Source organism: Oncorhynchus keta, chromosome 28, assembly GCF_023373465.1.
Source record: "Oncorhynchus keta strain PuntledgeMale-10-30-2019 chromosome 28, Oket_V2, whole genome shotgun sequence".
NCBI classification, from domain to species: Eukaryota; Metazoa; Chordata; class Actinopteri; order Salmoniformes; family Salmonidae; genus Oncorhynchus; species Oncorhynchus keta.
Window position 1 is genome coordinate 68,749,161 of NC_068448.1, and position 17,786 is coordinate 68,766,946.

Sequence of the window (17,786 nt, forward strand, 5' to 3'; positions counted from 1 at the left end):
GTTGACTTCTCATGGTGTTATGAGGAGAGAGACCGTTAGAGACCTTTAAGAGGGAACGTTGACTTCTCATGGTGTTATGAGGAGAGAGACCGTTAGAGACCTTTAAGAGGGAACGTTGACTTCTCATGGTGTCAGGAGGAGAGAGACCGTTAGAGACCTTTAAGAGGGAACGTTGACTTCTCATGGTGTTATGAGGAGAGAGACCGTTAGAGACCTTTAAGAGGGAACGTTGACTTCTCATGGTGTTATGAGGAGAGAGACCGTTAGAGACCTTTAAGAGGGAACGTTGACTTCTCATGGTGTTAGGAGGAGAGAGACCGTTAGAGACCTTTAAGAGGGAACGTTGACTTCTCATGGTGTCAGGAGGAGAGAGACCGTTAGAGACCTTTAAGAGGGAACGTTGACTTCTCATGGTGTTATGAGGAGAGAGACCGTTAGAGACCTTTAAGAGGGAACGTTGACTTCTCATGGTGTTAGGAGGAGAGAGACCGTTAGAGACCTTTAAGAGGGAACGTTGACTTCTCATGGTGTCAGGAGGAGAGAGACCGTTAGGAGGGGAGGTAATAAATAGCCAACATATGGTCACGGATCCCTCCACCTCTCCCTCCCTCACTCCCTCTCTTCTCCCTCCAGCCTTGATATAGAATTCCCCCTCTCTCTCATACACACACGCACGCACGCACACACACACACACACACACACACACACACACACACACACACACACACACACACACACACACACACACACACACACACACACACACACACACACACACACACACACACACACACACACACACACACACACACATCCTCTCGCGAGATAACTCTTCACTACACCCTGTTGGAATGCTTTGAAAATGCTTTGTTGCTTCCTTCCTCTTATCTCCCTCCAATCCTTGATTTGATCACTGATCTGACAATGCCTGGACTGGGTTACTGCGCCTGGTTCTCGCTCTCTCTCTCTCTCTACTCTAGTTTATCTAGCTAGCTAGTCTGGAAGGACCAAAAGGGCCAAAAGGTGAATGGATTATTAACAGTACAGCTTTGTTAGTGCAGGGATGAAGCAAATCTCCCCACTGTTTGCTTTGAAGAGCATGTGTCAGTTTTGGCAGTTTGGCTCACGGCCCATTGTCTATCAATCTATATAACGTATTAGTCACTGAACTGTAGCCTGAGCGGATGGCTTAGTTGATAAATGTGAGGCAGAGTTATCCCTGGTTTTAACACATTTTAATACTTGAATAATGTCATGGAGAATGAAGGGTGGCTTTAAGGCAGTGGACACGTGTCACCCACCCACTCTAGAACAAGTGATTTGTCACCAGCGTTATGTCCACACACAGGTGTCCCCTCTAGCCCACCACCCCTCTGACCTTGTCATGTGACTGATGCTGTTGCCAGATTGGTGGCTGACTGACTGTGTGTGGAAGGTGGTGGCGGTGTCATATTTAGGTCAACGTCTTTGGTTGCTGCAAGTTGATTGATTGAGAGCACTTTGACATAAGTCTTGAAACCTAAAACAAATTGCTACAGTTTCCAACAATCAATGGGAAGAATTGATTGCATAACCTAATACTTCTATGAATCAATCCAACTTCATGAACTGAGCTTGTTACACGAGTAAGATAAAATATAAATATATAAATAATGCATCAACCGATACAGATGTTTACAGATTCAGGTTAAACCCAGTGACAGAAGGTGACAGAAAAGAGTAAAAGGAGAGGGAGTGTGAGAGATGATGGAGGGAAGAGGGAGGGGCCCGGCCAGGCAGGCAGACAAAACAAGATGGAGAGAGACGGAAGGAGAGGGGGAGAGCAAATGGAGGTGGGAGGAGTCTGCGAGAGGGAGGGAGTACGAGGGGGCCCAAGGTTTGACAAGAGGAGAGGAGAGAAGAGGAGAGGCATTCTTGTTTGCCGCTCTTTGGCACAGTGTGTGTGGCAACTCTTCCATCGCTGTGTGTAACTTCCACACTCTCGCTCACACACGCACATGCACGAACGCGCATACACACACACAAAGTTGTTTCTCTCTTGACTCCCACATTGTGACCTCCCCTGCTATTTTTTTTTACAAGGATGTGCAAGAATGTCAGGATGTCAGGGTCGGGCAGCGCGGTGTGTGTGTTTGTGTGTGTAGGATAGGGGATATGGAGGGGGTGTCAAAGCCGGAGTGAGTGATGGCTGGGAACAGATGTAGTAACAGCAGCCACTGCTGCCCCCTTCAACCGTCCTCTCACACACACACACACACACACACACACACACACACACACACACACACACACACACACACACACACACACACACACACACACACACACACACACACACACACACACACACACACACACACACACACACACACACACACATGCACGTGCACCTCTCCTGTAACATGCGCTACTCTCTCTGTGAGCGTGTGTTGGAATCTCCAAACAAGTGCAACAGTCTGCCCCAATCGCCTGCTCTGAAAACATCACAACAGAAATCTGGAAACCTAGCCCAACCGTTGTGCAATCTCTCTTTCTCTCGCTTTACTCTCTCCCTCAGCCTTTTTTCATTTCTTCAACTACCCTTTCTATGTCTTGGTATCTCTTCCGTTCTCTCCTTATCCTCCCTCTATCTTCTCCCTCTCTTTCATTCCTCCATCTATCCCTCTCTTTCAAGCCTTTCCTTCTTCCCTGTTCCAACCATCTGTTGCAGTTCATTTTAGCAGCCCATAAAAAGTGCTGCCCAAGTGTTTGATCCACCAATCAGAGTGCGGGATGGAGGGGGGTGATGCTCGGGCTAATGAAATAAAACAAATCCACGGCTAAGCTTGAGATCTGCGTTTAGCGGTTAGCCCCCCCATGGCCAACCAACCCCCCACTATTTGATATGACCACTTGTATTACCAGTTAGTGCTGCTACTCCGTTGGCTACTGAAGGCTACTTACTCCACAATACTGGTTTTAGTCCAGTAGCTTTCATTCATTTATGCATGATGCAATACTGTAGTGAGAAAGGGCTCAGTAAGTCTGTGCATGGTGTTACTTGCAACACCAGGGAGGGTTGTGTCTGTGCATGGTGTTACTTACAACACCAGGGAGGGTTGTGTCTGTGCATGGTGTTACTTACAACACCAGGGAGGGTTGTGTCTGTGCATGGTGTTACTTACAACACCAGGGAGGGTTGTGTCTGTGCATGGTGTTACTTACAACACCAGGGAGGGTTGTGTCTGTGCATGGTGTTACTTACAACACCAGGGAGGGTTGTGTCTGTGCATGGTGTTACTTGCAACACCAGGGAGGGTTGTGTCTGTGCATGGTGTTACTTGCAACACCAGGGAGGGTTGTGTCTGTGCATGGTGTTACTTACAACACCAGGGAGGGTTGTGTCTGTGCATGGTGTTACTTACAACACCAGGGAGGGTTGTGTCTGTGCATGGTGTTACTTACAACACCAGGGAGGGTTGTGTCTGTGCATGGTGTTACTTGCAACACCAGGGAGGGTTGTGTCTGTGCATGGTGTTACTTGCAACACCAGGGAGGGTTGTGTCTGTGCATGGTGTTACTTACAACACCAGGGAGGGTTGTGTCTGTGCATGGTGTTACTTGCAACACCAGGGAGGGTTGTGTTTGTTATATCCTGCATGACTCATTTGTGTCAATGAAAAAAGACAAATATGTTGTACATAGGATGCAGTAACAGCAAGACATGTAGTGAGAGGCACGCACACACCCCTCTCACCCTATCAGAGGGGACCGTCACACTGCACCTGCTTAGGCCATGTTACCGTCTGTGATGTCATGTCACTGCTCGCTCCCGTGGGTCACTAAAAAACATAACCAGCCTTTACCAGCTCACCTCTCTCTCACCCACTCGTTCCCCCTCTCCTCCTTTTGCCCCCCTTCCTCTCCTCCATCTCATCTTGTATTTGTCTCTCTGCTACTCCAGTGTCTGTTTCCCAGACCCTGGTTCCCTTTCCTTCCCTCTCTGTTCTCTCATCTATTTTTCTCTTCATCATCCCAACTCCTGTCCTCCATCCATTTCTGTCCCACTCCCTTTTTCATCCACTTTGGTTTTCTGAGTGACTCACACTAAACCCATGTAGAGGAACGAGACATGTAGAGACTAGAACACGTACTCCACCCCTCCATGAGGAGGAGGAAGTGGCCTGGACCGTAGAGGAGCTTCCTGTGGGGCTGTGAACGGAAAGCCGCAATTAACAGGAGGGGGGACTTCTGACTACCTCTCTCTTTCTCTCCTCCCTCTTCTCTTTTTTGCTTATTCTGCAGTTGTATCTCTCCTTATCTCTTCCCCCTCGCTCTACCCCATTTTTCTTTCTTTCCTTCCCCTCTTTTGCATCCTCCTCTCCTCTATCCTCCCTCCCTCCCTCCCTCCCTCCCTCCCTCCCTCCCTCCCTCCCTCCCTCCCTCCCTCCCTCCCTCCCTCCCTCCCTCCCTCCCTCCCTCCCTCCCTCCCTCCCTCCCTCCCTCCTCCCCCTCCCCTCCCTGTCCTTTAACTGTATCTCAGTCACTGTCTGTATTAGTTGGGGCTCCATAGCCAACTAACTACCTTAGTCATAGTTAGGGATGTGTGCAGGATACAGGATGGGCCTGGGGGTAGTACAGAAAGCACCAGTCCAGCATGGAGTTGGAGAGATTAGCTCCCCAAACCCTCCCATTGGGGACTGGGCGCTCCAAGCAACAGGGTGTGGAGAGAGGATGGGGAAACCAAGGGATTGAACCTGTGTGTATTTGGGTGAGTGGGTATCAGTGGAGGCTGCCGAGGGGAGGACGGCTCATAATAATGTCTAGAACGGAGCCAATGGACCCTTGGACCCTTGTGTTTGATGTAATTGATACCATTCCACTCATTCCACTCCAGCCATTACCACAAGCCTGTCCTCCCCATTAAGGTGCCACCAACCTCATGTGGTGGGTAGTGATGTGGGGGCTTATGGGGTTACTTGAATCCTGGTGGCCTGCTGTGATTGGTTTGTTACTAGAGAGAAGTAGTTTTGCAATGCTAAGGATGGAAGGAAAGAAATACGGTTTCTACCCTCCCTCCCTCCCTCCCTCCCTCCCTCCCTCCCTCCCTCCCTCCCTCCCTCCCTCCCTCCCTCCCTCCCTCCCTCCCTCCCTCCCCCTCCCTCCCCCTCCCTCCCTCCCCCTCCCTCCCTCCCTCCCCGCCTCCCTCCCTCCCTCCCTCGCTCACTCTCTTGTGTCATACGAAACAGGTGTGAGTGTCATAAAACACAGGCTATCGTATCTAGCTAGTGACCTCAACTCTTTTCCACTGGGCATCGAGTCAGTATTCTCTCTCTCCCAATTACAAGGTCACCCTACACCTCCTCTTCCTCCACCTCTTCCTCCATCACCTCCTCCCTGCGTAAACCTCAACCCCCCCTCAACCCCTCTAAATTCTCCTGCCACTCCATAAGCCACCCTATGCTCAAGTGCACACTGTGAAGTGCACTGCATACTCACTTAATTTACCATCTTCTGACTCCTGCTCTTGATCGTGTGTGTGTGTGTGTGTGTGTGTGTGTGTGTGTGTGTGTGTGTGTGTGTGTGTGTGTGTGTGTGTGTGTGTGTGTGTGTGTGTGTGTGTGTGTGTGTGTGTGTGTGTGTGTGTGTGTGTGTGTGTGTGTGGCATCAGTGTCTTAAAAATCTTTGGGCAGGGGAAAATGCTAATAGCTAGCTAAAAAAAGCCTTCTAGCTTGTGTGTTTGTCCCATGTCACTAAGTGTGTGTGTTTGTCCCATGTCACTAAGTTTGTGTGTTTGTCCCATGTCACTAAGTTTGTGTGTGTGTCCCATGTCACTAAGTTTGTGTGTTTGTCCCATGTCACTAAGTTTGTGTGTGTGTCCCATGTCACTAAGTTTGTGTGTTTGTCCCATGTCACTAAGTTTGTGTGTGTGTCCCATGTCACTAAGTTTGTGTGTGTCCCCCATGTCACTAAGTTTGTGTGTCTGTCCCATGTCACTAAGTTTGTGTGTGTGTCCCATGCCACTAATTTTGTGTGTGTGTCCCATGTCACTAAGTTTGTGTGTCTGTCCCATGTCACTAAGTTTGTGTGTTTGTCCCATGTCACTAAGTTTGTGTGTGTGTCCCATGTCACTAAGTTTGTGTGTGTGTCCCATGTCACTAAGTTTGTGTGTGTGTCCCATGTCACTAAGTTTGTGTGTTTGTCCCATGTCACTAAGTTTGTGTGTGTGTCCCATGTCACTAAGTTTGTGTGTGTGTCCCATGTCACTAAGTCTGTGTGTGTGTCCCATGTCACTAAGTTTGTGTGTTTGTCCCATGTCACTAAGTTTGTGTGTTTGTCCCATGTCACTAAGTTTGTGTGTGTGTCCCATGTCACTAAGTTTGTGTGTCTGTCCCACGTCACTAAGTTTGTGTGTATGTTTGTGTTGTTGCAGTGATGGAGAGCACGCTTCCGGGGGGAGGAGTGAGCGTCGAGCTGAGCGCTGGAGAGACCGAGCACTCGGAGGAGCAGGAGACCCCTGACTCCATACACACACAGGACAAACACACAGGTCAGGGTGGTGTGTGTGCCTGTGTGTCTGTGTTTCAGTGTTCTTATGTGTCTGTTAGCTTCTGTGTGGGTGTGGGTGTGGGTGTGTGTTTGCGTGTGTGTGTATGTTTGCGTGTGTGTGTGTATGTGTTTGCGTGTATGTATGTGTGTGTGTGTTTATGTGTGTGTGTGTTTGCGTGTGTGTGTGTGTGTTTGCGTGTATGTGTGTGTGTGTTTGCGTGTATGTGTGTGTGCTAACGGCGGTTTCCTCGCTCTTCCCAGGGAGTAACGGAGCGATGGAGGAAGAGGAGGAGGAAGGCATGGCTGGAGAAAATGGAGAGAATATGACAGAGGAGGAAGGTGTGGACTTGTCATCAATCAACACCATGTTGTCGACGGTGATGAATGCAGGCCAGCTCAACGGAGCCCTGGAGCCTTCCACACCCTCCACCCCCATCAGCAAGACCACCCTGCCCAGACCCCCTAGTGTCAACCGCAACGCCCGGAGGAACACCACGGTACACACACACACACACACACACAAAATGAACAGGGAAGAGGCTGAGTCTGTTTAGCATCACATTTTTTTTTCATCAAGTGTTTTTTTAAATGTATTTAACCTTTAACTAGGCAAATCAGTTACGAACAAATTGTTACTTAAAAAGACAGCCTAGCAAAAGGCCTCCTGCGGGGACGGGAGCTGGGATTAACAATAAATACGATATAAATATAGGACAAAACACACATCACAACAAGAAACACAACACGACATAAAGTAAAACCGGATGTTTCTGACTAGGCGCCAACAGTGAGGTACAGGTGTGTGTGTGTGTGTGTGTGTGTGTGTGTGTGTGTGTGTGTGTGTGTGTGTGTGTGTGTGTGTGTGTGTGTGTGTGTGTGTGTGTGTGTGTGTGTGTGTGTGTGTGTGTGTGTGTGTCAGTTTTCAAACGAGTAGCAACAAATGGTCCATAACTCTCCTTGCCCCTCAATTCCCCTTCTGTCTTCCCCCGGCCTGGGTCACATGGTCTCAATTCCCCTTCTGTCTTCCCCCGGCCTGGGTCACCTGGCTCCTTTTAAAGCCTGGGATTGGGGCCCGTAGCGCTCGGGTGTAGGACAAACAGGTGTCAGTTATGAAGCACACACACACACACACACACACACACACACAGCCTGGAACAAGAGCCATCCAGAACCAGAGCTTTAGGCCCATCCTCCCTTGTCATACACAGTGTACTTCACTTCCCTTTAGCAGGACTGGCCTGATTCTCAGGCTCTCGCCACTTGAGGAAACCGGCTTACAGACGATTATGTAATTCACCAGATTATGTCAGCTCTAGCATGGGCCGCACACAGCTGTATGGTCAATGCTTGCTAGCGGGTGAAGAGGTTTTCACTAGTGGCCAGCTTGCAGAGTTCACACTGGGCTGTGGTTTAGAAAGAGTATCAGAGAGAAGGAAATGGTGTCTAAACTGTGTCTGTCTGCCTGGCTGAGCTTTCCCCTTTTAAACAAGCAGTCGTTATGTATCTTCTGCTGCAAGCCTCAAACTCAATTCACTTTAACTGCATTTGAAAGGCATTGGTTGATATAGTCAAAGCAGAACTATATGAAAGACCGGAAGGTATGAAACAGAAACTCCACCGCTCTCCACCAAGATGTTGGGCTGTGAAACAGACTTGAGTGGAAGCCAGCAAGATGTTGGGCTGTGAAACAGACTTGAGTGGAAGCCAGCAAGATGTTGGGCTGTGAAACAGACTTGAGTGGAAGCCAGCAAGATGTTGGGCTGTGAAACAGACTTGAGTGGAAGCCAGCAGTGCACAGGGTTTAAACAACACCGATGCTAGTCCTCGCAGAGAGGAAAAGGAAGTGCTTCCTAGAGATTGTTTTTGAAGAGTGTGTGTGTGTGTGTGTGTGTGTGTGTGTGTGTGTGTGTGTGTGTGTGTGTGTGTGTGTGTGTGTGTGTGTGTGTGTGTGTGTGTGTGTGTGTGTGTGTGTGTGTGTGTGTGTGTGTGTGTGTGTGCGATCCATGGCACTGTAGTGTTCAGTCAGTCAGTTAATGATCAGCTGTAGTGTCAACAGCAAAGAGAAAGAGAGAGAGGGAGAGAGGGAGAGGGAGAGAGGGAGAGGGAGAGAGAGAGGGGGAGAGAGGGAGAGGGAGAGAGAGAGAGAGAGAGAGAGGAAGGTGGGCCCTGGGATGTATGGTTACACTGAGCTCAACGCCAAACATCCCCCTCACCATGCAAACACACACACACACACACCAAGCAACGGGTAACTGAGCAGGGCTACAGGCGAATGAGTGACAGGGTTAATGTGAGCATCAAATCCAAGAGAGAGACAGTCAGCCTTCTGCAGATATGACGAAAGATGAGACATCAGCATTCTGCTCTTTATCATCAAAATAATAAAATTGGATGACATTGTTGTATTGCACAGACTAGGATAGCAGACTCTGTGGGATTTTCCCCATGGTAAATGGAGTAGACATCAGTGCTTCAGGCCCCACCAACCACAGTCCATCCATCTACGGCATAGTAATGAAAGCCAGGAGGAAGTATTTTTGCCGTATAACCAACCCCAATGATCAAATCTTAACCATTTCAAAGATGAAGCTACTATAGGTTTCACTGGTCAGGATTGGACCTCACAGTATATTCCCATGTCGCCTCTCTGTGTGTTTCTAACCTCTCGTCTCCTCCTGTGTGGGACTGTGTTACAGGAAGCCAAAGACTTCAGTACAGATTTCATCTGTCCCCTGTGTGACAAGGACTGTATGACCCAGCACCAGCTCACTATGCACATCCGACAGGTAACACTACTATTCACAAGTACATGAAGTCATGGAAGTAATAACCATAACATGTAGTAATTATACTCTATAATCTCTCTCTCAGCACAACTCGGACAACGGGGCTACGGACCATTCATGCAGCATCTGTGGCAAGGCCCTGAGCTCAGCCAGCTCGCTGGACCGCCACATGCTAGTGCACAGCGGAGAGAGGCCCTACAAGTGCTCCTTCTGCGGACAGACCTTCACCACCAACGGCAACATGCACAGGTCAGACACCCACCCACTCTCACTCACACTCACTCTAACTCTCATTGGCTATCACTACCTGCTGATGTTTAGTCTTTGTGGTCAGGCCTGGTGTGATTTCTACATGGTTTTCTGTTTTGCGTGTCAAACACAGAAAGTGGTAGAAAACCGTTCATTGCTAATGGTATTCACCTCTACAGTAGACGTTTCATTACCCAGGGTAGTTCACCTGTACAGTAGACGTTTCATTACCCGGGGTAGTTCACCTCTACAGTAGACGTTTCATTACCCAGGGTAGTTCACCTGTACAGTAGACGTTTCATTACCCGGGGTAGTTCACCTCTACAGTAGACGTTTCATTACCCGGGGTAGTTGACCTGTACAGTAGATGTTTCATTACCCGGGGTAGTTCACCTCTACAGTAGACGTTTCATTACCCAGGGTAGTTCACCTGTACAGTAGACGTTTCATTACCCGGGGTAGTTCACCTCTACAGTAGACGTTTCATTACCCAGGGTAGTTCACCTGTACAGTAGACGTTTCATTACCCGGGGTAGTTCACCTCTACAGTAGACTTTTCATTACCCGGGGTAGTTCACCTGTACAGTAGACGTTTCATTACCCGGGGTAGTTCACCTCTACAGTAGACGTTTCATTACCCGGGGTAGTTCACCTGTACAGTAGACGTTTCATTACCCAGGGTAGTTCACCTGTACAGTAGACGTTTCATTACCCGGGGTAGTTCACCTCTACAGTAGACGTTTCATTACCCGGGGTAGTTCACCTCTACAGTAGACGTTTCATTACCCGGGGTAGTTCACCTCTACAGTAGACGTTTCATTACCCGGGGTAGTTCACCTGTACAGTAGACGTTTCATTACCCAGGGTAGTTCACCTGTACAGTAGACGTTTCATTACCCGGGGTAGTTCACCTCTACAGTAGACGTTTCATTACCCAGGGTAGTTCACCTCTACAGTAGACGTTTCATTATCCGGGGTAGTTCACCTCTACAGTAGACGTTTCATTACCCGGGGTAGTTCACCTGTACAGTAGACGTTTCATTACCCGGGGTAGTTCACCTGTACAGTAGACGTTTCATTACCCGGGGTAGTTCACCTCTACAGTAGACTTTTCATTACCCGGGGTAGTTCACCTGTACAGTAGACGTTTCATTACCCGGGGTAGTTCACCTCTACAGTAGACGTTTCATTACCCGGGGTAGTTCACCTCTACAGTAGACGTTTCATTACCCGGGGTAGTTCACCTCTACAGTAGACGTTTCATTACCCGGGGTAGTTCACCTCTACAGTAGACGTTTCATTACCCGGGGTAGTTCACCTGTACAGTAGACGTTTCATTACCCGGGGTAGTTCACCTCTACAGTAGACTTTTCATTACCCGGGGTAGTTCACCTCTACAGTAGACGTTTCATTACCCGGGGTAGTTCACCTCTACAGTAGACGTTTCATTACCCGGGGTAGTTCACCTCTACAGTAGACGTTTCATTACCCGGGGTAGTTCACCTGTACAGTAGACGTTTCATTACCCGGGGTAGTTCACCTGTACAGTAGACGTTTCATTACCCGGGGTAGTTCACCTCTACAGTAGACTTTTCATTACCCGGGGTAGTTCACCTGTACAGTAGACGTTTCATTACCCGGGGTAGTTCACCTGTACAGTAGACGTTTCATTACCCAGGGTAGTTCACCTGTACAGTAGACGTTTCATTATCCGGGGTATTTTTTTTCTTCCCTTCAAGCTTTAGAAAAGTACTATTCATCTCACAAGAAATGCCATGTTCAAAGGTCGTATGCCAAGGAAGGCTGAGAGTATTACAAAGACTAAGGTTTTGGTCTTTAAGCCTCTCTGTAAACACTACCCTTCCCAGCTATGACAGCAGCACCACCCAAACACATGTGCAGTCCTGCTCCCGCCACACAAACCCAGCACAAATCCCAGCCTTAGCTAGCACCTGTCGCCAACTGCAAACGCGCCCTTTAGAATAGCCTAGCAGTTGGTATAAAACACGATACTCAGTAAACAAACAAATCCCAGAGGGAAAGCATTGTTTTTTTCTCTTCCAAAAAATGTCTGAATTCCTCAAACAAAAACACAATACACATAAATACAAATACAAAGTCAAAGCCATCATCACACGGTACAGTCGCAAAGACTCTCCCCCTCAGTGGTGCCGGGTCATTTTTTATTATTCATATTTATTGATTTTTTTTTTACAAGAAATGATTAAGAATACAGATTCATCTTCAATTCATACATAATTCAGTGGGCATAGTTTGGTCTGTTATGCCCACACACCAATGGTCAACAAGGCCTTGAGGGGAAAATGGGTTTGAATGAATAAATGAAAGAACCCGTTGACTTTTCAAGCTCCTGCCTGATGCTTAAACCCCCTATCTTCAAGCTAACGTTTGTCAGACCATTTACATGGAAGGGTGAGGGGCTAGGAGTTCAGAGGACTGTGGCACAGAGATAAATGTATGGGCGTTATCAGGGGCTGCTGTTTAGGCAGAGCAAAACACAGGAAGTGGGAAGATGATGTTGGCCCCCTCCCCACTTCAACACACACACACACCCGATGATGGGGTATCTGCTCCCAGCATGCTAGACTGAATTTACTAGATTTGACTGGATTTGACTGAATTGACTAGAATTTGGAGCTTGAGGTTTGAATGTGACGTGCTGATGCAAGAAGGGCCATCCCATTGAGTTGACCTGCTCTACAACATAAGCGTCTGAAGTTGCCCTGCTGCACAGTTAACTTCTCCTGATGAAGGAGTGTTGTCGTGAAATCTAAACGGCTGGATGTTGAAGTCTGCTGTCTGCATGATAGGGATGCACCAGGACAGTAGTCTGCCTGCTCGGTAGATGCAGCTCTCTCATGCACATGGAATGAAGAGGTGTGGGTAGGAAACAATGAGTGTAGGCCGCCTCAATCTGAGAGAAAACGACTGTCAGAAAGACGTTTGTGTGTTGGTAGCTCAGTGCTCTCTAGTGTCACAGGATGTCAAAGGATGCGGATGAATTCTGTTTAGAAAATACTAGGCGATACTAAGTTGTTACTTTGCATGTAAGTGTTATTTTTCACCACCCTATTTAGCATGTTCTTAACACTCCGAAAAAAGAAGCTTTGGGTTAAGAAACTCGAAGCACACTGAGATGGAGTGGGCTCTATTCATTCTATTTCTATCTGCCACCTTCCTCGTGAATGTTCCACGGTACTGAATCCATCCAGCTCTGGGCTGATGTGATGGAGCTGTCCATATGACTGGCAGTGGAGCAGCCATTTTGTTGCCGGAGCATCAAATGAAATGGGGTCTGCTGTTGTGAGCCGGTTGCCAAGGAGATGCACCCCAACCCTATGAAGGGCCTGGTGAATAGACTGAGCCAGTGAGTAGTGGATGGTGCACTTTCACTTGCTTTAACTCTTTACAGAACAGTGAGGAAATTAAAGTGTGCTAGAAGAGAAGGAGAGAGAGAGAAGCTGTGATGGTAAGGAGGAATGCCCTTGGTGTGACATTGCACAAGAGCAGGGAGCAGCATTTTGACGCTACGGCGCCCCCTGTCCACCCTTTGTGCTGGTGCAGTGGAATTTTTCAGTTTGGATGAGAAGAGACCTGTTGAATCATCAACCCCCACTGTCACAGTCTGAGGAGTTCTGTCTTTCTTTTTCTGTCTCTTCTTTTTGTTTTCTCTCATAAGAACACTATAAATCATCTTCATAAGGTGGTGTATTTCTTGGTGTAATGTGAGGTCTGAGTGCCTCAGAGCACTACAATGTCCTGATGATTCATGCAAATTTCACATTTCTTTAGATTTTTTTATTTAAAAAATAAATTATTTTCTTCCAGCATAGATAACAAGGTATTTTGTCACATGGTAACCTCAGGTGCTGATCAAACATCAACCAACTTGATAGACTGTGGAAATGTCTTGTAGGCAGGACAGGTGAATTGAGAAGAGTGTAGTGTCTGAGGTGACACAAAGACAAGTTGGCTTCATCCAATCTCGCTGTGCTGACATGGAAGCTTGGCTCTCTCGGGATTGGCTGTGGCCGGGGGTCAGAGTCCAGGTGGATGCGGCTGCTGCCTGTCAGGTCCCCACATGGGCGGCCAGCTCGCTGCCTGCCTGCTATTTATAAACTCAGGCACTGACGGCAGAGTGAAAGCCGAGACCTGTGCTGCCTACCCTGCGCTGGCTGACCTTTCCTCTCTGATGCTGTCGAATACACACAGTTTTACACAGACAAACACACTTATTGACACTGGCACACACTCAGACGTACGTAGTCACTCTTACACAAACACACGTATACACAGACATAGCTATATCACATATCCATGCCCACACACTCAAAGTTACTTACAAAAAGGTTTGCCCACACAATTGCACAATCATGCACCCATCTTTATTCAAGCAGCAACTTGCCAACACAGATGTATGGGTACACAGTCACACTCACTGAAATGTTAGCACACACACTGAAATGTTAGCACACACACTGAAATGTTAGCACACGCACTGAAATGTTAGCACACACACTGAAATGTTAGCACACGCACTGAAATGTTAGCACACTCACTGAAATGTTAGCACACGCACTGAAATGTTAGCACACACACTGAAATGTTAGCACACACACTGAAATGTTAGCACACTCACTGAAATGTTAGCACACTCACTGAAATGTTAGCACACGCACTGAAATGTTAGCACACACACTGAAATGTTAGCACACACACTGAAATGTTAGCACACACACTGAAATGTTAGCACACGCACTGAAATGTTAGCACACGCACTGAAATGTTAGCACACACACTGAAATGTTAGCACACTCACTGAAATGTTAGCACACACACTGAAATGTTAGCCCACTCACTGAAATGTTAGCCCACTCACTGAAATGTTAGCGCACTCACTGAAATGTTAGCGCACTCACTGAAATGTTAGCACGCATACAGAGGCCCAATGACTGGTTACTGATGCAGGGCTCTGTGGGCTAGGCCCGTCAGGGATGTGCTGATGTGTTTGCCAGGGTCTTAGTCCTCCTGTCCCCCCTCCCTTCACACACGCACACACACACTCGCACACACATTTCCTTAAATCAACCGATGGCATTTGACCTTTCACCAGACAGATTAGAGGGGGAGGGGGGAGAAAAAGGACTCCTGTATGGTTTAGTGACCCCCCCCACCACCATTCATCACTCTTCTCCTAGCTCTGCAGTTATCTTTGACCCCTCTCTCAGTTTAGACTAATGTCATCAGCTTCTGAAGAACACATTCAAGTCACATTTATCTTGATGGAGTTAGTTAACAGTTCACTTTGCCTGAACCCAATCCCCCAGCTATACATTGTCCCCTCCTCCCTCTCTACCCTCCCTTCCTCCTCCCCCATCCCTCACCACCCCCCCCATAGATAACATGACTTCCTGTGCTGATAGTCAGGCCTGTCTTTTAGAACTCCCGTGTGACAGTTCTTCTCTTTCTCTCACTTACCGTCTCGCTGTCCCTAAGCACATCTCTATCCTTCCGCTCGTCTTTCTCCCTGTTTCACTCTTGCTCTCTCTGTACACCCCTCCTTGTCTCCCTCCTTCTCTTCGCTCCCTCTCTCCTTCCCTCCCCCCTCTCTCCTCTATGTGACATAGCCCGACAGCTGAAATGTTGTGTAGTGAAGTGGTGTTGGAGGAGGGAAGTTAGCAGCAGCAACAATGGCTTCCAGAGGACACCCTCTGTCTAAACAGGCCTATTTTTGTGGTCAAACATCCACCACAGTACAAATAAACATCATCTATGTTCAACTGCATAACTATATCTGAATGACACAAATATGAAAAATAAATAGCTGAACTATCCCTGTAAATGTTTCTAGAGAAGACAATGTGACATATATACTGAACAAAAATATAAACTCAACATGTAAAGAGTTGGTCCCATGTTTCATGAGCTGAAATAAAAGATACCAGAAATGTTCCATAGGCACAAAAAGCTTATTTCTCTAAAAAGTTTGTGCACAAATGTGTTTGTATCCCAGTTAGTGAGCATTTCTCCTTTGCCAAGATAATCCACCTGACAGGTGTGACGTATCAAGAATCTGATTAAACAGCTTGATCATTATACAGGTCCACCTTGTACTGGGGACAATAAAAGGCCACTCTAAAATGTGCAGTTTTGTCAAACAACACAATGACACAGATGTCTCAAGTTTTGACTGCAGGAATGTCCACCAGGGCTGTTGCAATTGTTGCATGTTGCGTTTATATTGGTGTTCAGTATATAATATGGAAAGGGCTTCACTGTAGCCGCCATTACCCTAATGGAGATGACTGCCCTTGATGGTACCCCCATGACCCTTTTCCCTGGTCCGGAGTTAGGCCTTTATATGGGCCTGCTGAGTCGGCTGGATAGTTGGAGCAATTTAAAGACTACTACCATTGTTCTCCATCCTCCCAAGTGTGTGTGTGTGTGTGTGTGTGTGTGTGTGTGTGTGTGTGTGTGTGTGTGTGTGTGTGTGTGTGTGTGTGTGTGTGTGTGTGTGTGTGTGTGTGTGCGTGTGTGTGTGTGTTGAGCCCAGCTTCCCAACCTGGCAACCCTCCATCCACACTGTCTCTTCAGTAGATCTGAGGCTCGCTGCAAAGTACAGGCAATGAAATCAGTGGTGTACATCAATCCAGCATTTTTTAAGAGGATACTACAAGCATGTGACAAAGCAGGATCACTGAGTCAGCCAGCAAACTTTTCCTCAACGACCATAGTAGCCAGTCTATTTCTGCTCTCCTGTCAACTCCTGATTGCATTGTCATGATAAGGAAGTAGCCTAAAGCACAAACCGATCGGTACCTGGCTTGTTTTGTTCTGTTCTGACGTATTTTCCTGTCTGTCTCCTCCCTGCAGACATATGAAGATCCATGACAAAGACCCGGCTGGCGTCGTTCCCACCAGCCCCCCCCTGCCCACCAAGAGACGCCGCCCCTCCGCCAAGAGGAGGTCAGCCATGGACGAGGACAAGGAGCGAAGCGACGAACCGGACAAAAAAAAGGTAACACACACAGAAAATCACACACATACTTCAACACACTGTCAAATGTGTGCATCTCCTCTAGTCCACCGCATTACATTTCCATTGAAGTCATTAATATTGTTACCTATATTGTGTGTGTGTGTGTGTGTCCAGGTGCTAGAGGAGAGTGTGTTGGAGAAGTTGGGTTCAGGCCAGGGGGATGATGAGGTGTTGCCGTGCCCGATCTGCTTCAAGACCTTTGGCTGCAAGTACGACCTGGAAGTCCACATGGACACACACCCCGACACCACGCTCAGGTACTGGAGCCACACACACACACACACACACACACACACACACACACACACACACACACACACACACACACACACACACACACACACACACATGCAGGAAATACATTGATGGCATAAATGGAGTACAAGTCTCAACAGGTAGCTGATATGTCACAGTGTTACTAAATTGAAACTCTACATGACTAAAAGTATGTGGACACCTGCTTGTCGAACATCTCATTCCAAAATCATGGACATTAATATGGAGTTGGTCCTCCCTTTGCTGCTATAACAGCCTCCACTCTTCTGGGAAGACTTTCCTCTAGATGTTGGAACATTGCTGCTATAACAGCCTCCATTCTTCTGGGAAGGCTTTCCTCTAGATGTTGGAACATTGCTGCTATAACAGCCTCCATTCTTCTGGGAAGGCTTTCCTCTAGATGTTGGAACATTGCTGCTATAACAGCCTCCATTCTTCTGGGAAGGCTTTCCTCTAGATGTTGGAACATTGCTGCTATAACAGCCTCCACTCTTCCATTCAGCCACAAGAGCATTAGTGAGGTTGGGCACTGATGTTGGGTGATTAGGTCTGGGTCGCAGTCAGCTTTCCAATTCAGGTGTTAGATGGGGTTGAGGTCAAGGCTCTGTGCAGGCCAGTCAAGTTCTTCCACACCAATCTCAACAAACCATTTCTGTATGGACCTCGCTTTGTGCACAGGGGCATTGTCATACTGAAACAGGAAAGGGCCTTCCCCAAACTGTTGCCACAAAGTTGGAAGCACAGAATCGTCTAGAATGTCATTGTATGCACTAGAGTTAAGATTTCCCTTCACTGGAACTACGGAGCCTGAACAATGAAAAACAACCTCAGACCATTATTCCTTCTCCACCAAACTTTACAGTCATTACTATGCATTAGGTCAGGA

General features: G+C 47.7%; 1 protein-coding gene across 3 annotated transcripts in view; it reads left to right on the forward strand.

Moving 5' to 3' along the window:
- Positions 1-17,786, forward strand: part of LOC118371121 (ras-responsive element-binding protein 1-like) — a 79,400-nt gene that overhangs the window by 47,587 nt on the left and 14,027 nt on the right. For all 3 annotated transcript variants that reach the window (XM_052483740.1, XM_052483742.1, XM_052483741.1), the window contains 6 exons: positions 6,414-6,530; positions 6,791-7,026; positions 9,226-9,315; positions 9,401-9,564; positions 16,459-16,603; positions 16,739-16,881. In XM_052483740.1, coding sequence (XP_052339700.1) covers positions 6,414-6,530; positions 6,791-7,026; positions 9,226-9,315; positions 9,401-9,564; positions 16,459-16,603; positions 16,739-16,881 — 895 coding nt within the window. The remainder of the gene's footprint in view (positions 1-6,413; positions 6,531-6,790; positions 7,027-9,225; positions 9,316-9,400; positions 9,565-16,458; positions 16,604-16,738; positions 16,882-17,786) is intronic.